The following is an 18,328-nucleotide window of genomic DNA, read 5'->3' on the forward strand; positions in this document are numbered from 1 at the left end:
TATTTCGTTGAATGGACCTTACTTATGTAATATTCTTGTCAAACATATATAATTTGAATTTAACCATAAGATAATAGGCAAACTAAAACTGAGGGACATTTTATAAACAACTAGCCTGTACTCTTTGATATGACATGATAACCCAATGCATTATGCTATTCTGGATTAGATTCAGGACTGGAAAAAAATGACTATAAATGCTTACTACCTGGATGATGGGATCCATACTTTCAATCTCAGCATCATGCAATATACCTATGGAATAAACTTGCACATGAACCCTTTATTTCTAAAATCAAAGTTGAAAAAAACAATTTTTGCTGAATACCGAGGCTTAAACCAAAACAGAAAATATTTCAGTTTGTCTTTCATTTTTTTGTATTAAAATACTTATGATCATCAAAAGATGCTAAAACTATGGGGTAAAAATTTGATGAGAAATAGTATGTATGTAGAATCTCAAAGTATCTCCCCACAAATTACAAAAGGAAAGCTTTTACAGTGAGGAAAGCTGGCAGACAGTACTTTAACCAAGGAATCAACATTAACATCAGTCATAACAGGACATTATTATCCTCCTGGTGTAAGGCACTGAGAAGTCAGTAAGAAACTAGTACATTTATTTTCATTTTGTAAACCAAGGAAAAGGACAGAACTATTTTGTTACCTGTTGGCAGGTCTAAAAATAATGTGAAACAAGATATTGAACTTCTTGTTGAATTTAACTGGAAATAATTTGGCCAACCAACAAAACTACCATCCATCCTTCCATCCATCCACCCGTTGAATAAATGTTTACTTTGTACCTCTTCCATGCTATTGACCCTTGTGTATACAGTAAGAAAGACACAGTCCCTGACCTTAAAGATTTGTCAATGTTTTTAGCTATTGGCCATACTGAAATCTTCATGGTTCTCAAGATTTTCAATTTGCCTTTGCAGCTCAGGGAGCCAATGGTACTCTGGAGAACCCAGCCCTGGACACAAGTCTGTTGGAGGAATTCTTGGGCAATGACTTTGATTTGGGGGCCTTGTAAGTAATGAGAGCACTGCTCTCTAGTTGATGTTTAAAATATTATGAAATGATTAAATGAGCTAAGAAGTGTTCCCTCCTCTTCTGTTTTCCAAAAGAACTTGGGTAGAGTTGATATTATTATGTCTATGGATCTTTGACAAATATCACCAGTGCAGAATTTTCTTTGTGAGAAATTCCACTCATTCCTCACCTCCACTCGCAAATTCAGTATATTTAATAGATGTGGAGCTATTTGGGTTATCTATTGATAGTAATCAGCTTAGGCAATTTGTGTCTTTCAATGAATTTGTCCATTTCAACTAAGTTGTCAAATTCATCAGCATAAAGTTCTTCATATTCCCTCATACTTTTAACGTCTGTAGGATCTATAGTGATGATTCATTTGTTGTTCTTGATGTCAGCAACTTGTGTCTTTTTTTTTCTTGGTTAATCTGGCATGAAATTTATCACTTTTCTTAATCTCTCAAAGTACTAGCTTTTGGTTAAAGTTAAATTCTTATTTTTTTGTTTTCTATTTCATTGATTTCTGCTCTTATTTTCTGGTGTTAACATAGGCACTCTAGCCTTTCTTATTTTTAATTTACATCTACTAAAGTTCAAATTTTTGTATAAATTTCTATGAATTTTGACAAGTTCATAGTAATATAACCACTTTATCATAACACACAACACTGAAAAATTTCCCTATGCTGTTCATTTGTGGTTGGACTCACCATCTACCCTGATCCCTGGTCACCACTGGTCTGTTTTTTGTTCCTATGGTTTTGATTTATTTCAGAATGTGACATAAAGGAAATCATACAGTATATAACACTTTGAGTCTGCCTCCTTTCATTTAGCATAATGTCTTTGATCAATATTTTATTCCTTTTTTTTTATTACAGAGAAAGATATCTTTAAGTGGTTATAACAGTTTGTTTAGCCATTTATCTGTTCAAGAACATTTGAATTATTTCCAGTTTTGGCAATTATAAATCATGCTTCTATAAATATTTATGTATGGGTTTTTGTGTGCTCAATCGTTTAAATTTCTCTATGGTAAATACTTAGGATAAGGACTGCTATATCATGTTGTAAGTGTAAGCTTAACTGTAGAAATATCCACATTTTGTAGAATGGTGGTACCACTTTGTGTAGCAATGCATGAGATATCCATTTGCTTCTCTTTATTGCCAATTCTTGGGTATTATGAGTTTAAAATTGTTTTTATTGTAGCATTCTAATTGGTTTGTAGTGATATATCGTGTATTGATGTGCATTTTTCTAATAACTAATGATGTTGAACATCATTTCATGTACTAGTTCACCATTTATACATTTTCCTTGGTGAAGCGTTAATTCACATCTTTTGTCCATTTTTAAAAATTGGGGTTGTTTTCTTTAAGTTTAGAAAAATTTTTAGATATTCTGGATATAAAAACTTTGTTAGGTATGTTATTCATGAATATTTTCTCCAAGTTTGTCACTTATGTTTTTATAATCTTAACAGTGTTTTTCTCAGAGCAAAAGTTTTAATTTTGATGATGTCCAATTTATTGAATTTTTGTTATATGGCTTATGGTTTATAGCTAAGAAATATAGACTTTACCTAATCCAAATTCCCAAAGATTTTCTTTTAAAAGTTTTAGAGTTTTGTATTTAGGTCTGTGATCCATTTTGAATTTTTTTTTTTTGTATAAGGCTTGAGATATAGATTGATATTGGTTTCTTTGTGTATGGATGTCCAATTATCCCAGAATCATTTGTTGAATAACTTTCTTTCATTAAATTGCCTTTGCACAGTTGTAAAAAAACCAATTGACAAAATATATGTGGGTCTATTTCTAGACTCTTTATTCCTTTACATTGATCTATGTGCCTATCATTTTGCCAACACAACATTATCTTGATTACTGTACATGATCTTTATTACAGTACACAGGCAATTTATCATAAGCCTTAAAATCATATAGTGTAAGTCCTCTGAATTTTTCTTCTGTTTCAATATTGTCTTGGCTATTCTAGTTTCTTTGACTTCCCACATAAATACTAGAATTAACTTGTCAATATTTAAACAATTCTTCTGGGATTTTGATTAAATTTTTATCAAACCTAGTGATCTATCCAAGAAGACTTGACATTCTAATAAAATAGAGCCTTCCAATCTATGAACATGGTATATCTCTCTATTTATTGAGGGCTTCTTCGATTTCTTTCATCAGTGTTATATAGTTTTCAACATAAAAATACTGCACATATTTTCTTAAATATTTCATGTTCTTCTTTGAACATCATGTTGTTTTCAATTTTTAGTTCCAATTATTCATCATTAGTATATGGAAATATTGATTTTCATATATTGGGCTTGCAGTCTTAAGTCATTTATTAGTTCTAATAACTTTTTAAAATATGTATTTCTTGGGATTTTCTATGTTGACAGTCATGTTATCTGCAAATTGAGACGGTTGTATGTCTTTCTTTTCAAACTGTATATCTTTTGACACTTTCTTACCTTATTGAACTAGGTAAGACCCAGCTACAGTACTGAATAAAGAAGTAGTGAGACTAGACATATTTGCCTTGTCCCTGACCTTGGAGAGGAAGCATTTAGTTTTTATCATTAAGTGTAATGTTAGTGATACACTTTTTTAACCATGTCCTTTATTTGCTTAAGGAGCTTCTCTTCCACTGTTAGTTTGCTGATAATTTTTATTATAAATGGATGTTTAATTTTGTCAATTTTTTGTGTATTTATTGATTATATGTTTTTTTCTTTCCATCCATTAATATAATGGATTACTTCACTTAGTTTTTGACTAATGAACTGCCTTGTATTCCTGGAATAAACCTCATTTAATTGTGATATGTTATCTTTTGATATAATACTGGATTCAATTTGGTAAAATTTTGTTGAGCATTTTGCATCTATGTTTATAAGAATATTGATCTACAGTTTTCTTTTTTTATATTTTATTTTTTCTGGGTTTGGTATCACAGCAACTATGCCCTTTTAAAATTCATTTGGAAATGTTTCCCTCACTTAAATTCTCTGGATGAGGTAGTGTAGAATTGGCTTTATTTCTTGCTTTAATGTTTGGTGTAATTAATCAGCAAAATAATCTGTTCCTTTGCTTTGTTGGAGGGTCTTAAATATAAATGTAATTTATTTAGTAGATTCAGGGCTATTTATGGTATCTCATTCTACTTAAGTGAGTTAGCTTGTTTTACTTTTTTCTCAAGGAATTGATCAATGTTATCTGAGTTGTTAAATTTATGGCCATAGAGTTATTCATAGTATTTTTTATTAACCTTTTAATCTCTGAAGAGTCTGTAGTGATATTCCCTCTTTTGTTCTTCATATTGGTAGTTTGTTTCTTTTTTCTTTTATCCTTAATCAATCTGGACATTTATCAGTTTTGTTGATTCATTCAAATAAGTAGCTTTTGATGTCATTGATTTTCTCTATTGTGTTAGTTTTCAATTTCACTGACCTCTACTCTTATCTTTATTATTTTGTTCCTTATGCTTAATTTCGGTTTAGTTTGCTCTTATTTTTCTAGGTCTTTAGCGTGGAAATGGAGTTTGTGATTTGAGGTTATTCTTTGTTTTCTGATTTAAGCATTCAATGCTATATATTTCCCTCTCTATGTGGCTTTAGCTGCCCCACTCAGTTTTTGATATACTATATATATATATTTTTTTTCCAGTTCAAAATACTTTCAAAATTTCTTTTGAGAAATTTTATTTGACTTTCTTTGACTCATGGGTTGCTGGAACTATATTATATATCTTCCAAATGTTTGGAAATTTTCCATATGTTTTTCTGTGACTGGTTTCTAGTTTAATACCATTATGAACAGAGAACATCCTTTGTATGATTTCAAATTTTGTTAAGGTTTGCTTTATGACCCAGAATATGATCTATCTTGGTGAATGTTACATATGCACTTGAAAGAATACTCACTGTGCTGTTGTTGGATAGTATTCTATAAATATCAGTTAGGTCAAGTTGGTTGACATTCTTGTTCAGGTCCTCTATATCCTTGCTGATTGCTTTCTACTTACTTTATGACAATGACAGAAATGTTGACGTCTTCAAGTGTGATTGTGGATGTTTCTACTTCTCCTTCAGTTCTATTGGATTTTGCGAAAGCAAAATTGTATTGAATTGAAAAGTTAATGTGATTAAATGCGAACACATTTAGTATTGTTTTGTCTTTCTGGTAAACGTAGTCTTTTAGCAGAGTGATGTTCCTTTTTATCTCCTTTTTCTTATTCTGAAGTCTATTTGGTCTGATATTAATCCAGCCACTCCAGCTCTCTTTTTCTTTTCTTTTATTCAACTTTTATTTTAAGTTCAGGGGTACATATGTAGGATGAGCAGGCTTGTTACATAGGTAAACATGGGCCTAGGTGGTTTGCTGCAAGGATCATCCCATCACCTAGGTATTCAGCCCAGTATCCATTAGCTATTCTTCCTGATGATCTCCATCTGCCCCCCACACCTGGGCCCCCCAACAGACTCCAGTGTATGTTGTTCCCCCTTGTGTTCATGTCTTCTCATAATTCAGCTCCCACTTATAAGTGAGAACATGTGGTGTTTGGTTTTCCATTTCTACATTAGTTTGCTGAGGATAATGACTTCTAGCTCCATCTGTGTCCCTGCAAAGGACATGATCTCATTCCTTTTATGGCTGTATATTATTCCATGGTGTATATTACCACACTTTCTTTATCCATTCTATCATTGATGGACATTTAGGTTGATTCCATGTTTTTGCTATTGTGAATAGTTTCGGCTCTCTTTTGGTTAGTGTTTGTGTTATATATCTTTTGCCATCCTTTAATTTTAACCTATATATATCATAAAATTTAAATTAGTTTTGTTTTATTCAGCATATCATTGGGTATTTTTCCCTATCTAATTGGACAATTTCTGTTTCAACTTAGACAATTTATATTTAAATTAATTATTGATATGTTTGGATTTGAGTCTATCTTTTTCTTTTTAAAAATGTCCATCCCCTCTGCTTTGTGTACTTCTTTTTTTTTTTTTTTTTATTATACTTTAAGTTCTAGGGTACAAGTGCATAATATGCAGGTTTGTTACATATGTATACTTGTGCCATGTTGGTGTGCTGCACCCATCAACTCGTCAGCACCCATCAATTCGTCATTTATGTCAGGTATAACTCCCAATGCAATCCCTTCCCCCTCCCCCCTCCCCATGATAGGCCCCGATGTGTGATGTTCCCCTTCCCGAGTCCAAGTGATGTCATTGTTCAGTTCCCACCTATGAGTGAGAACATGCGGTGTTTGGTTTTCTCTTCTTGTGATAGTTTGCTAAGAATGATGGTTTCCAGCTGCATCCATGTCCCTACAAAGGACGCAAACTCATCCTTTTTTATGGCTGCATAATATTCCATGGTGTATATGTGTCACATTTTCTTAATCCAATCTGTCAAAGATGGACATTTGGGTTGATTCCAAGTCTTTGCTATTGTGAATAGTGCCGCAATAAACATACGTGTGCATGTGTCTTTATAGCAGCATGATTTATAATCCTTTGGGTATATACCCAGTAGTGGGATGGCTGGGTCATATGGTACATCTAGATCTAGATCCTTGAGGAATCGCCATACTGTTTTCCATAATGGTTGAACTAGTTTACAATCCCACCAACAGTGTAAAAGTGTTCCTATTTCTCCACATCCTCTCCAGCATCTGTTGTTTCCTGACTTTTTAATGATTGCCATTCTAACTGGTGTGAGATGATATCTCATTGTGGTTTTGATTTGCATTTCTCTGATGGCCAGTGATGATGAGCATTTTTTCATGTGTCTGTTGGCTGTATGAATGTCTTCTTTTGAGAAATGTCTGTTCATATCCTTTGCCCACTTTTTGATGGGGTTGTTTGTTTTTTTCTTATGCATTTGTTTGAGTTCTTTGTAGATTCTGGATATTAGCCCTTTGTAAGATGAGTAGATTGCGAAAATTTTCTCCCATTCTGTAGGTTGCCTGTTAACTCTGATGGTAGTATCTTCTGCTGTGCAGAAGCTCTTTAGTTTAATCATATCCCATTTGTCAATTTTGGCTTTTGCTGCCATTGCTTTTGGTGTTTTAGACATGAAGTCCTTGCCCATGCCTATGTCCTGAATGGTACTACCTAGATTTTCCTCTAGGGTTTTTATGGTATTAGGTCTAACATTTAAGTCTCTAATCCATCTTGAATTAATTTTCGTATAAGGAGTAAGGAAAGGATCCAGTTTCAGCTTTCTACTTCAGGCTAGCCAATTTTCCCAGCACCATTTATTAAATAGGGAGTCCTTTCCCCATTTCTTGTTTCTCTCAGGTTTGTCAAAGATCAGACAGCTGTAGATGTGTGGTATTATTTCTGAGGACTCTGTTCTGTTCCATTGGTCTATATCTCTGTTTTGGTACCAGTACCATGCTGTTTTGGTTACTGTAGCCTTGTAGTATAGTTTGAAGTCAGGTAGCGTGATGCCTCCAGCTTTGTCCTTTTGACTTAGGATTGTCTTGGCAATGTGGGCTCTTTTTTGGTTCCATATGAACTTTAAAGCCGTTTTTTCCAGTTCTGTGAAGAAACTTATTGGTAGCTTGATGGGGATGGCATTGAATCTATAAATGACCTTGGGCAGTATGGCCATTTTCACGATATTGATTCTTCCTAACCATGAGCATGGTATGTTCTTCCATTTGTTTGTGTCCTCTTTTATTTCACTGAGCAGTGTTTTGTAGTTCTCCTTGAAGAGGTCCTTCACATCCCTTGTAAGTTGGATTCCTAGGTATTTTCTTCTGTTTGAAGCAATTGTGAATGGAAGTTCATTCATCATTTGGCTCTCTGTTTGTCTGTTACTGGTGTATAAGAATGCTTGTGATTTTTGCACATTAATTTTGTATCCTGAGACTTTGCTGAAGTTGCTTATCAGCTTAAGGAGATTTTGGGCTGAGACAATGGGGTTTTCTAAATATACAATCATGTCATCTGCAAACAGGGACAATTTGACTTCTTCTTTTCCTAACTGGATACCCTTTATTTCTTTCTCTTGCCTGATTGCCCTAGCCAGAACTTCCAACACTATGTTGAATAGGAGTGGTGAGAGAGGGCATCCCTGTCTTGTGCCAGTTTTCAAAGGGAATTTTTCCAGTTTTTGCCCATTGAGTATGATATTAGCTGTGGGTTTGTCATAAATAGCTCTTATTATTTTGAGGTACGTTCCATCAATACCGAATTTATTGAGCATTTTTAGCATGAAGGGCTATTGAATTTTGTCAAAAGCCTTTTCTGCATCTATTGAGATAATCATGTGGTTCTTGTCTTTGGTTCTGTTTATATGCTGGATTACGTTCATTGATTTGCGAATGTTGAACCAGCCTTGCATCCCAGGGATGAAGCCCACTTGATCATGGTGGATAAGCTTTTTGATGTGCTGCTGAATCTGGTTTGCCAGTATTTTATTGAGGATTTTTGCATCGATGTTCATCAGGGATATTTGTCTAAAATTTCCTTTTTTTGTTGTTTCTCTGCCAGGCTTTGGTATCAGGATGATATTGGCCTCAGAAAATGAGTTAGGGAGGATTCCCTTCTTTTCAATTGATTGGAATAGTTTCAGAAGGAAAGGTACCAGCTCCTCCTTGTACCTCTGGTAGAATTCAGGTGTGAATCCATCTGGTCCTGGACTTTTTTTGGTTGGTAAGGCTATTAATTATTGCCTCAATTTCAGAGCCTGCTATTGGTCTATTCAGGGATTCAACTTCTTCCTGGTTTAGTCTTGGAAGAGTGTAAGTGTCCAGGAAATTATCCATTTCTTCTAGATTTTCTAGTTGATTTGCGTAGAGGTGTTTATAGTATTCTTTGATGGTAGTTTGTATTTCTGTGGGGTCCGTGGTGATATCCCCTTTATCCTTTTTTATTGTGTCTATTTGATTCTTCTCTCTTTTCTTCTTTATTAGTCTTGCTAGCGGTCTGTCAATTTTGTTGATCTTTTCAAAAAACCAACTCTTGGATTCATTGATTTTTTGGAGGGTTTTTTGTGTCTCTATCTCCTTCAGTTCCGCTCTGATATTAGTTATTTCTTGCGTTCTGCTAGCTTTTGAATGTGTTTACTCTTGCTTCTACAGTTCTTTTAATTGTGATGTTAGAGTGTCAATTTTAGATCTTTCCAGCTTTCTCTTGTGGGCATTTAGTGCTATAAATTTCCCTCTACACACTGCTTTAAATGTGTCCCAGAAATTCTGGTATGTTGTATCTTTGTTCTCATTGGTTTCAAAGAACATCTTTATTTCTGCCTTCATTTCGTTATGTACCCAGTAGTCATTCAGGAGCAGGTTGTTCAGTTTCCATGTAGTTGAGCGGTTTTGATTGAGTTTCTTAGTCCTGAGTTGTAGTTTGATTGCACTGTGGTGTGAGAGACAGTTTGTTATAATTTCTGTTCTTTTACATTTGCTGAGGAGTGCTTTACTTCCAATTATGTGGTCAATTTTGGAATAAGTGTGATGTGGTGCTGAGAAGAATGTATATTCTGTTGACTTGGGGTGGAGAGTTCTATAGATGTCTATTAGGTCCACTTGGTGCAGAGATGAGTTCAATTCCTGGATATCCTTGTTGACTTTCTGTCTCGTTGATCTGTCTAATGTTGACAGTGGAGTGTTGAAGTCTCCCATTATTATTGTATGGGAGTCTAAGTCTCTTTGTAAGTCTCTAAGGACTTGCTTTATGAGTCTGGGTGCTCCTGTATTGGGTGCATATATATTTAGGATAGTTAGCTCTTCCTGTTGAATTGATCCCTTTACCATTATGTAATGGCCTTCTTTGTCTCTTTTGATCTTTGATGGTTTAAAGTCTATTTTATCAGAGACTAGGGTTGCAACCCCTGCTTTTTTTTGTTCTCCATTTGCTTGGTAGATCTTCCTCCATCCCTTTATTTTGAGCCTATGTATGTCTCTGCATGTGAGATGGGTCTCCTGAAGACAGCAGACTGATGGGTCTTGACTCTTTATCCAGTTTGCCAGTCTGTGTCTTTTAATTGGAGCATTTAGTCCATTTACATTTAAGGTTAATATTGTTATGTGTGAACTTGATCCTGCCATTATGATATTAACTGGTTATTTTGCTCGTTAGTTGATGCAGTTTCTTCCTAGCCTCGATGGTCTTTACATTTTGGCATGTTTTTGCAATGGCTGGTACCGGTTGTTCCTTTCCATGTTTAGGGCTTCCTTCAGGGTTTCTTGTAAGGCAGGCCTGGTGGTGACAAAATCTCTAAGCATTTGCTTATCTGTAAAGAATTTTATTTCTCCTTCACTGATGAAACTTAGTTTGGCTGGATATGAAATTCTGGGTTGAAAATTCTTTTCTTTAAGAATGTTGAATATTGGCCCCCACTCTCTTCTGGCTTGTAGAGTTTCTGCCGAGAGATCTGCTGTCAGTCTGATGGGCTTCCCTTTGTGGGTAACCCGACCTTTCTCTCTGGCTGCCCTTAAGATTTTTTCCTTCATTTCAATTTTGGTGAATCTGGCAATTATGTGTCTTGGAGTTGCTCTTCTCGAGGAGTATCTTTGTGGTGTTCTCTGTATTTCCTGAATTTGAATGTTGGCCTGCCCTACTAGGTTGGGGAAGTTCTCCTGGATGTTATCCTGAAGAGTGTTTTCCAACTTGGTTCCATTTTCCCCCTCACTTTCAGGCACCCCAATCAGACGTAGATTTGGTCTTTTTACATAATCCCATACTTCTTGCAGGCTTTGTTCATTTCTTTTTCTTCTTTTGGTTTCTCTTCTCACTTCATTTCATTCATTTGATCCTCAATTGCTGATACTCTTTCTTCCAGTTGATCGAGCCAGTTACTGAAGCTTGTGGATTTGTCACGTATTTCTCATGTCATGGTTTTCATCTCTGTCATTTCATTTATGACCTTCTCTGCATTAATTATTCTAGCTATCAATTCTTCCACTCTTTTTCCAAGATTTTTAGTCTTTGCGCTGGGTACATAATTCCTCCTTTAGCTCTGAGAATTTTAATGGACTGAAGCCTTCTTCTCTCATCTCGTCAAAGTCATTCTCTGACCAGCTTTGATCCGTTGCTGGCGATGGGCTGCACTCCTTTGCAGGGGGAGATGCATTCTTATTTTTTGAATTTCCAGCTTTTCTGCCCTGCTTCTTCCCCATCTTTGTCGTTTTATCTGCCTCTGGTCTTTGATGATGGTGACGTACTGATGGGGTTTTGGTATAGGTGTTCTTCCTGTTTGGTAGTTTTCCTTCTAATAGTCAGGACCCTCAGCTGTAGGTCTGTTGGAGATTGCTTGAGGTCCACTCCAGACCCTGTTTGCCTGGGTATCAGCAGCAGAGGTTGCAGAAGATACAATATTGCTGAACAGCGAGTGTACCTGTCTGATTCTTACTTTGGAAGCTTCCTCTCAGGGGTGTACTCCACCCTGTGAGGTGTGGGGTGTCAGACTGCCCCTAGTGGGGGATGTCTCCCAGTTAGGCTACTCAGGGGTCAGGGACCCACTTGAGCAGGCAGTCTGCCCCTTCTCAGATCTCAACCTCTGTGTTGGGAGATCCACTGCTCTCTTCAAAGCTGTCAGACAGAGTCGTTTGGGTCTGCACAGGACTCTGCTGCTTCCCCTGTTGTTTTTTAGCTGTGCCCTGTCCCCAGAGTTGGAGTCTACAGAGATAGGCAGGTTTCCTTGAGCTGCTGTGAGCTCCACCCAGTTTGAGCTTCCTGGCGGCTTTGTTTACCTACTTAAGCCTCAGCAATGGTGGGCGCCCCTCCCCCAGCCTCGCTGCTGCCTTGTGGTTAGATCGCAGACTGCTGTGCTAGCAATGAGGGAGGCTCCATGGCCGTGGGACCCTCCCGGCCAGGTGTGGGTATAATCTCCTGGTGTGCCGTTTGCTTAAAGTGCAGTATTGGGGTGGGAATTACCTGATTTTCCAGGTGTTGTGTGTCTCAGTTCGCCTGGCTAGGAAAAGGGATTCCCTTCCCCCTTGCGCTTCCCAGGTGGGGCAATGCCTCGCCCTGCTTCAGCTCTCGCTGGTCGGGCTGCAGCAGCTGACCAGCACCGATTGTCCGGCACTCCCCAGTGAGATGACCCCAGTACCTCAGTTGAAAATGCAGAAATCACCGGTCTTCTGTGTCGCTCACACCGGGTGTTGGAGACTGGAGCTGTTCCTATCGGCCATCTTGCTCCGCCTCCTTGTGTACTTCTTTTCCCCCTTTCCTGCCCACTTTTAAATTGTGTGAAGATTTTTAGTATTCCATCTTAATATATTGATTGCCTTTTAGACTCTTTATATGGATTTATTTTCAGAGGTAACTCGAGGGACAACAATCTACATACCTAACCTTTTGCAGTTGGTTTAAATATATTTTACCACTTCATATGAAAAGTAGAATGCTTATAGCCATAAACGTCCCCTTTCTCTTTCCCTTTTATATTGTAGCTATCATGTGTATTGCATCTATATATATTTAAAACTCTATGAGACAATGCTATAATCTTTGGTTTCAACGTTCATGTATATGTTGAGGAACTTAAGAAGAGAAAAAATAGGCTATTATATTGACACAAGCATTTACCATTTCCTTTGGTCTTCTTCATTTGGAAAGTTCCACAATTCTTTCTGGTATCATTCTTCTTCAACCTTAGGAACTCCCTTTAGAATTTCATTTAGAGCAGATTTGTTGGTGATAGATTTTCTTAGTTTTCGTCCACTGAATTTCAACTTCATTTTTAAAAGACATTTTTTTTGCTGAATATAAAATACTTGGTCATTAGGATTTTTTCCTTCCACAGCATTTAAAAAATGTTGACCCACTGCCTTCTAGCCTCCATGGTTTCTGATGAAAAATAAAAAGCTATTTGAATCATTGTTCCCTTGTACGTAATATATCATTCTTCTCCATCTGCAAGATATTTTCTTTATCTTTGATATTTAGCAGTTTGATTATATGTTTCTAGGTATGAGCATTTTTTTATATTATACTGTTTGGGATTTGATCAAATTTGAATCTGTAAGTGTATAGTTTTTACCACATCTGGGAAATTTGTAGCCATTTTTTTTTTTTTTTTTTTCCGAGGCAGAGTCTCGCTCTGTCACCCAGGCTGGAGTGCAGTGGCACGATCTCGGCTCACTGCAAGCTCCACCTCCCGGGTTCACACCATTCTCCTGCCTCAGTCTCCTGAGTAGCTGGGACTACAGGCACCCACCACCATGCCTGGCTAATTTTTTGTATTTTTAGTAGAGACGGGGTTTCACTGTGTTAGCCAGGATGGTTTCGATCTCCTGAGCTGGTGATCTGCCCGCCTCGGCCTCCCAAAGTGCTGGGATTGCAGGCATGAGCTACCACGCCCAACCTGCCATTGTTTTTTTTAACATTTATTTTTCTTTACCAATGTCTTTCTTTTACCCTTTTAGAATTCCAAAAATGCAAATGTTAGACCTTTGATAGTTTGCACAGGTCACTGAGGCTCAGTTCATTTTTTTTTCAATATTTTTTCTCTCTGTTGCTTATATTGGATAAGTTCTATTGATTTGACCCCAAGTTCACTGACCCTCCACTATCACTGTCATCTCCATTCTGTTATTGAGCCCATCTCAGCATACCTGCAAGTTTCCCTGCCCTCCTAAGACAGAGAGTGAAACCAGGCCTGAATCCTCAATAGTAATGGAGAAACCTGTATGCATATACTTCTGGTACCTGGCTGTTATTATTCTCTGCCAACAGAAACTCCTTGGCAACAAACAGTGGGAAGAAGTTGAATTAAACATTTTTGAAGGAAGTTACACACACACACACACACACACACACACACACACAGAGCTAGTAGGTTGCCAAATGTCTGATCCCACACTCTGAACTGGCTGTTCTGTTCTAGGCACTGCATGGGCTGAACTCAGATACTAATTGCCCCTGTACCTGCCCTCACATTCCTCTCACTACATCCCAGTAACTTGTATGAATTGCAGACAGTGGATATATCCTTTTCTCTGACCTGGAAGCAACCTGCCAAAAGTTGTATAGTCTCTCTCCTCTAAGTGTCTTCTCCTTAAGTGAAGGTTCCACTGATTCTACCTGGGAATCTGTATAATCATCTAGACTACTTTTTATAACTGATAGAAAGACCTTTAGCTGTTTAGAGGGAAAAGTGAACAAAGGTCTTCATCGAAGAGCTGTCTTTTATAGGAATGAAAATGTATGATACCATTCCTTGTCCAACATAATGGTCACAACCAATGCTCCTATAACAAAAGACAGGCTAACAAGAGAAAAGCATAAACAATTTACTTAATTAAAGTTTTATGTGATGCAGGAGCGTTCAGAAATGAAACCCAGAGACTCAGGCAGAACTATTTTTATTTTTATGCTTGAGTTCAATGAGGAATGAACAGCTGTGTAGAAATGTAAGTGGACAAAAGGGTGTGATCTAATGGTAATAGACTGAGGGAGGAAACCCAGCAGGGTCTGTTCAGATTTTTCTTGGCTTCTCTGTGTAGCATTGCTTCTTCCAAGCTGTGGGGTAGGGTCTCTTTGGAATGAGAGTCCCTTTGGAATGAGATAGAAGGGAGACAGTGACTTTTCTGGGTTTTATGGCTCGCTTTACAGGGAGGAGTTCTAGTATCTATGAACCATCTTGGAGAAGAAGAATTGTGGTTTCTGTGATTTGCTTTGAGGGAGAAAAGGACATGAGAGGCAGGAGGACAGGGGAAGGTAAGAGATACCTTGCTTCTGAGGTCCTTCCAGTCTCCTTCATTTCAAAGTATTTAGCATGCCAAGGCACCGTACTTTGGGGTATTGTGTTCTGAGCTACCTGGGAGGTCCGAAATCTGCCTTATATTTTAGTCTCCATGAAAATAATGGTCTTTCCTACCAGACCAGAAATATTTGCCTATAGGCTTCCCCCTTGCTATTGAGATTCAGGACTGGTTTGCCCAGGAGGCTTCACTCTCTACCTTTGAGGCAGGTGACGGGGCTTGCAGGTGAGGTGGAAGAGGAAGTTACTATTGTTGAGCATTTACTAAGTGTTGGGCATTCTTTGGCTTTCATATATTCACTTATTTAATTATATATTTGATGTAATACATCTCGTTCTCTAAACTCTTCCAAATAGGTATATTATCTATGTTTTACAGATGAAGAGGATAAGGTGCAGAGAGGTTAAGTAACTCTCCACAGGTCAAGACACGGCAAAGCTGAGATAAAAGTCTGCCTGGCTCTAGAAACATGCCTTTTCTTCCACATGAAGCTTTTAGATTAATTGATATTTTAAAGGAATGTGAATCTCAGGGAAATACATGAAATGTGTCTAAAATTATCTACCAAATTGTGTGACTCAGAGTAGATCTGAGCCATAGTTCATAAAGATTGTCAGAGTTCACGTTCATTAAAGGAGAGCCCTATGATCAGATAACCTGTCATTACTTGATTAAAAAATGCTCAGATGCATGCAGTTAAGTGGAACTGCAATAAAAACTGAGTGAGAACAAGCAGAAACACGGCTATTCCATGACCAAAGGGACATTGGGCTAGTTCAATGATGATTAGAACTGTGCAACCTGTTCAAATACTCCAAGTTTTAAGTATTTCTAAATACCAGGGTCTTTATGCAGGTTAGTTTCATTTCATAGTTTCATATCACAACAGCACTGGTATATAGGGTTTTTTTTTTTTATTTTTTATTTTTGCCTGGGTACTAGAGGTGGGATTCAGACCTGGGTTTACTACCAATCATGTTACTTCCCCTCTACCATGTTGCCTATAATGTGTGTCTTCTAAAGATATCAGTGGCAACCCTTTATCTCAAAAATCTAAGAGACCATTGGGCTGCAAGTTTCTGAGAGCTAGTTTAAATCTCATAGGCAGATTTTCAGATCTTAAATATATTAAAACATTGAATTATTGGTCTTGTGAAAAAGGAACAAATGCTCTATGAAAAACTTGTCCTATTAGATGCTGTGAGGAAAAAAAGTTCCATGGTCAATAAATTAGCTTGTGACTCACTGGCTTAAACTAAATTACATAAGTGTTTTTACTGCAGGACTTCTTAGTGCCTTTGATATGCTAATGTGCAACTAAGGAAGAGAAATGGAATGAAGTGTTCCTCAAACTTATTTCGCCATGGGCCCCATTTGGGACGCATTATTCATGTATGAGCATGTATAAGTCATGTATGCAGAGCTGAGGCCAGTCCTGTCAACATGTGAAGGTTTCTGTAAATTGCCCTTAACTGTTTATTTCCTTATGATAGAGTCTGGGATAGCTGTCTGCTTAGGAGGAGCAGGCTAAGTAAGGTCCTCTCTGATTTCCTAGGTTAGCCAGCCAGTTACCCACTTGGTACACAGTTGAGCTACGGTGGTGAGACATACTAGGAAATGTTCAGGTATGCAATGCTGCTTTGAGAGAGGGAGATTGGAGAGACTTAGGGGAAGCATAAAACCCTGAAACTGCAATGAAAAAGGACAACAAGCATTATATGTATGTGTATGTAGAGAAGGCAAGGCTCTAGAAAAGAGACTAGTAAATCTTCGAGACAGACTAAATTAATGCAGTTTGGTTTGAGTCAGTGTGCTTAGTAGGGGTAGATATAATGAACTTTAGGCTTTGAGATCTGGTATAGGGGTAGGAGGGAACTAGCTGAGGACACTGGTGTTTGAATAGGGGACGTTACAGGAGGGGAAACAGAGACATGTTAGATCTGTGAAGGAATCAACTGCAGGTTTCATTGTGTTTCATTCTAATGTTAGAGCTTAAGCATCTAATATTATGGGTTTAACTTAGGACTTGGCTTATTGGGTTTGGATGGCAAATGAATTAGGAGTCAGTTACCAGCTGCATGTCTTGGTTCTACCATCACTCTCGTGGGGCTGATAAGCTGTACTGTGATGCTGTGAAAGGGAGTGAGAGAGTATGTGCAGTTCTGTGAGAAGAGCTTGTTAAAAACTGGTTTGACTTCTGAGTTCAAACTGATAGAATAAGAGAAAGCCTGAAGAAGAAGACTGGGCTAAAACATTATCTGATACTCCTTGATTCTAAGGATATCTGTGCAAGATGAAATGACTCATAATAATAAGTAATTTGATTAGAATGGTCTGTATTTAAAATACCCTGTTATTTAGAGGATAAACTCTGGTGGTAGACCATCTGACTCCAGCTTGACTGTCAGATGAATAATCACGAGTGAATTATTTAACCTCATCAAGCCTCGGTTTCTTTTTTTTTTTTTTGAGATGGAGTCTCGCTCTGTCACCCAGTCTGGAGTGCAGTGGTGCGATCTCGGCTCACTGCAACCTCCACCTGCCAGGTTCAAGCAATTCTTCTGCCTCAGCCTCTCAAGTAGCTGGGATTAGAGGTGTGCGTCACCATGCCCGGCTAAATTTTTGTATTTTTTTTTAGTAGAGACGGGGTTTCACCATGCTGGCCAGGCTGATCTCAAACTCCTGAGCTTGTGATCCACCCGCCTCGGCCTCCCAAAGTGCTAGGATTACAGGCGTGAGCCACCGTGCCCGGCCAAGCCTCGGTTTCATTGCCTGAGGATTAAGGACAATGAAGGTGCCTTTTCATATGAGAGTTGTGGAGGTTAAATGAGACACACATGCAAAGGGTTAGCATGGTGCCTGGCTCAGGGTAAGTTCTCAAAAAAGTATCTCTACATCTAAAGCAGCAGAGGAGGGATGGGAAAGGGTCAGATCATTGCAGTCTGCCAGCACAGAGCTGAAGGGGAGGAGTGGCATCTTATTTGTCTTGTTTTTGGCTGCCCTATCATGAAATGATTTTCTTGGGCAACCATACTCATTGACAACATTTCTGCCAAAACCCTTTCCTGTATCAACTTCTAGATGGTGGCTACAAACCCTAACTGACCTTGATCAAGTATTTATTGAGTGCCTGTCACAATCTCCCCACTGGAGCACTATGGAGTGCACATGCACACACATATGGACAGCATGCACACACGTGCACACACATGCACTCACACACACACTTGCACAGTACACAGTACACATGCAAATACGTGCACTCACACACGTGCACACCCATGCACTCACACACACACACACTTGCATAGTGCACGCACATGCACACATGTGCACTCACACACGTGCACACATATGCACTCACACACGTACTCACACGTGCACACACACGTGTACTCACACGTACACACAGATATGCACCCACACATGCCCACACGTGCACACACATATGCACTCACACATGCACACACACACAGAGTAGGAAGACATATTCTTAATGTGAAAGTTCATACGAAAAGATAAATCATATACATGAAAAATTGGA

At 38.0% G+C, this 18,328-nt stretch overlaps 1 protein-coding gene across 1 annotated transcript in view; it reads left to right on the forward strand.

The window, feature by feature from the left end:
• MYRFL (myelin regulatory factor like) overlaps window positions 1-18,328 on the forward strand; it is a 127,279-nt gene that overhangs the window by 21,814 nt on the left and 87,137 nt on the right. The window contains exon 2 of the mRNA XM_023226565.1: window positions 942-1,032. Within this exon, the coding sequence (XP_023082333.1) occupies window positions 942-1,032 (91 nt within the window). The remainder of the gene's footprint in view (window positions 1-941; window positions 1,033-18,328) is intronic.

Source organism: Piliocolobus tephrosceles, chromosome 10 (assembly GCF_002776525.5).
Source record: "Piliocolobus tephrosceles isolate RC106 chromosome 10, ASM277652v3, whole genome shotgun sequence".
In the NCBI taxonomy this organism is placed as follows: Eukaryota; Metazoa; Chordata; class Mammalia; order Primates; family Cercopithecidae; genus Piliocolobus; species Piliocolobus tephrosceles.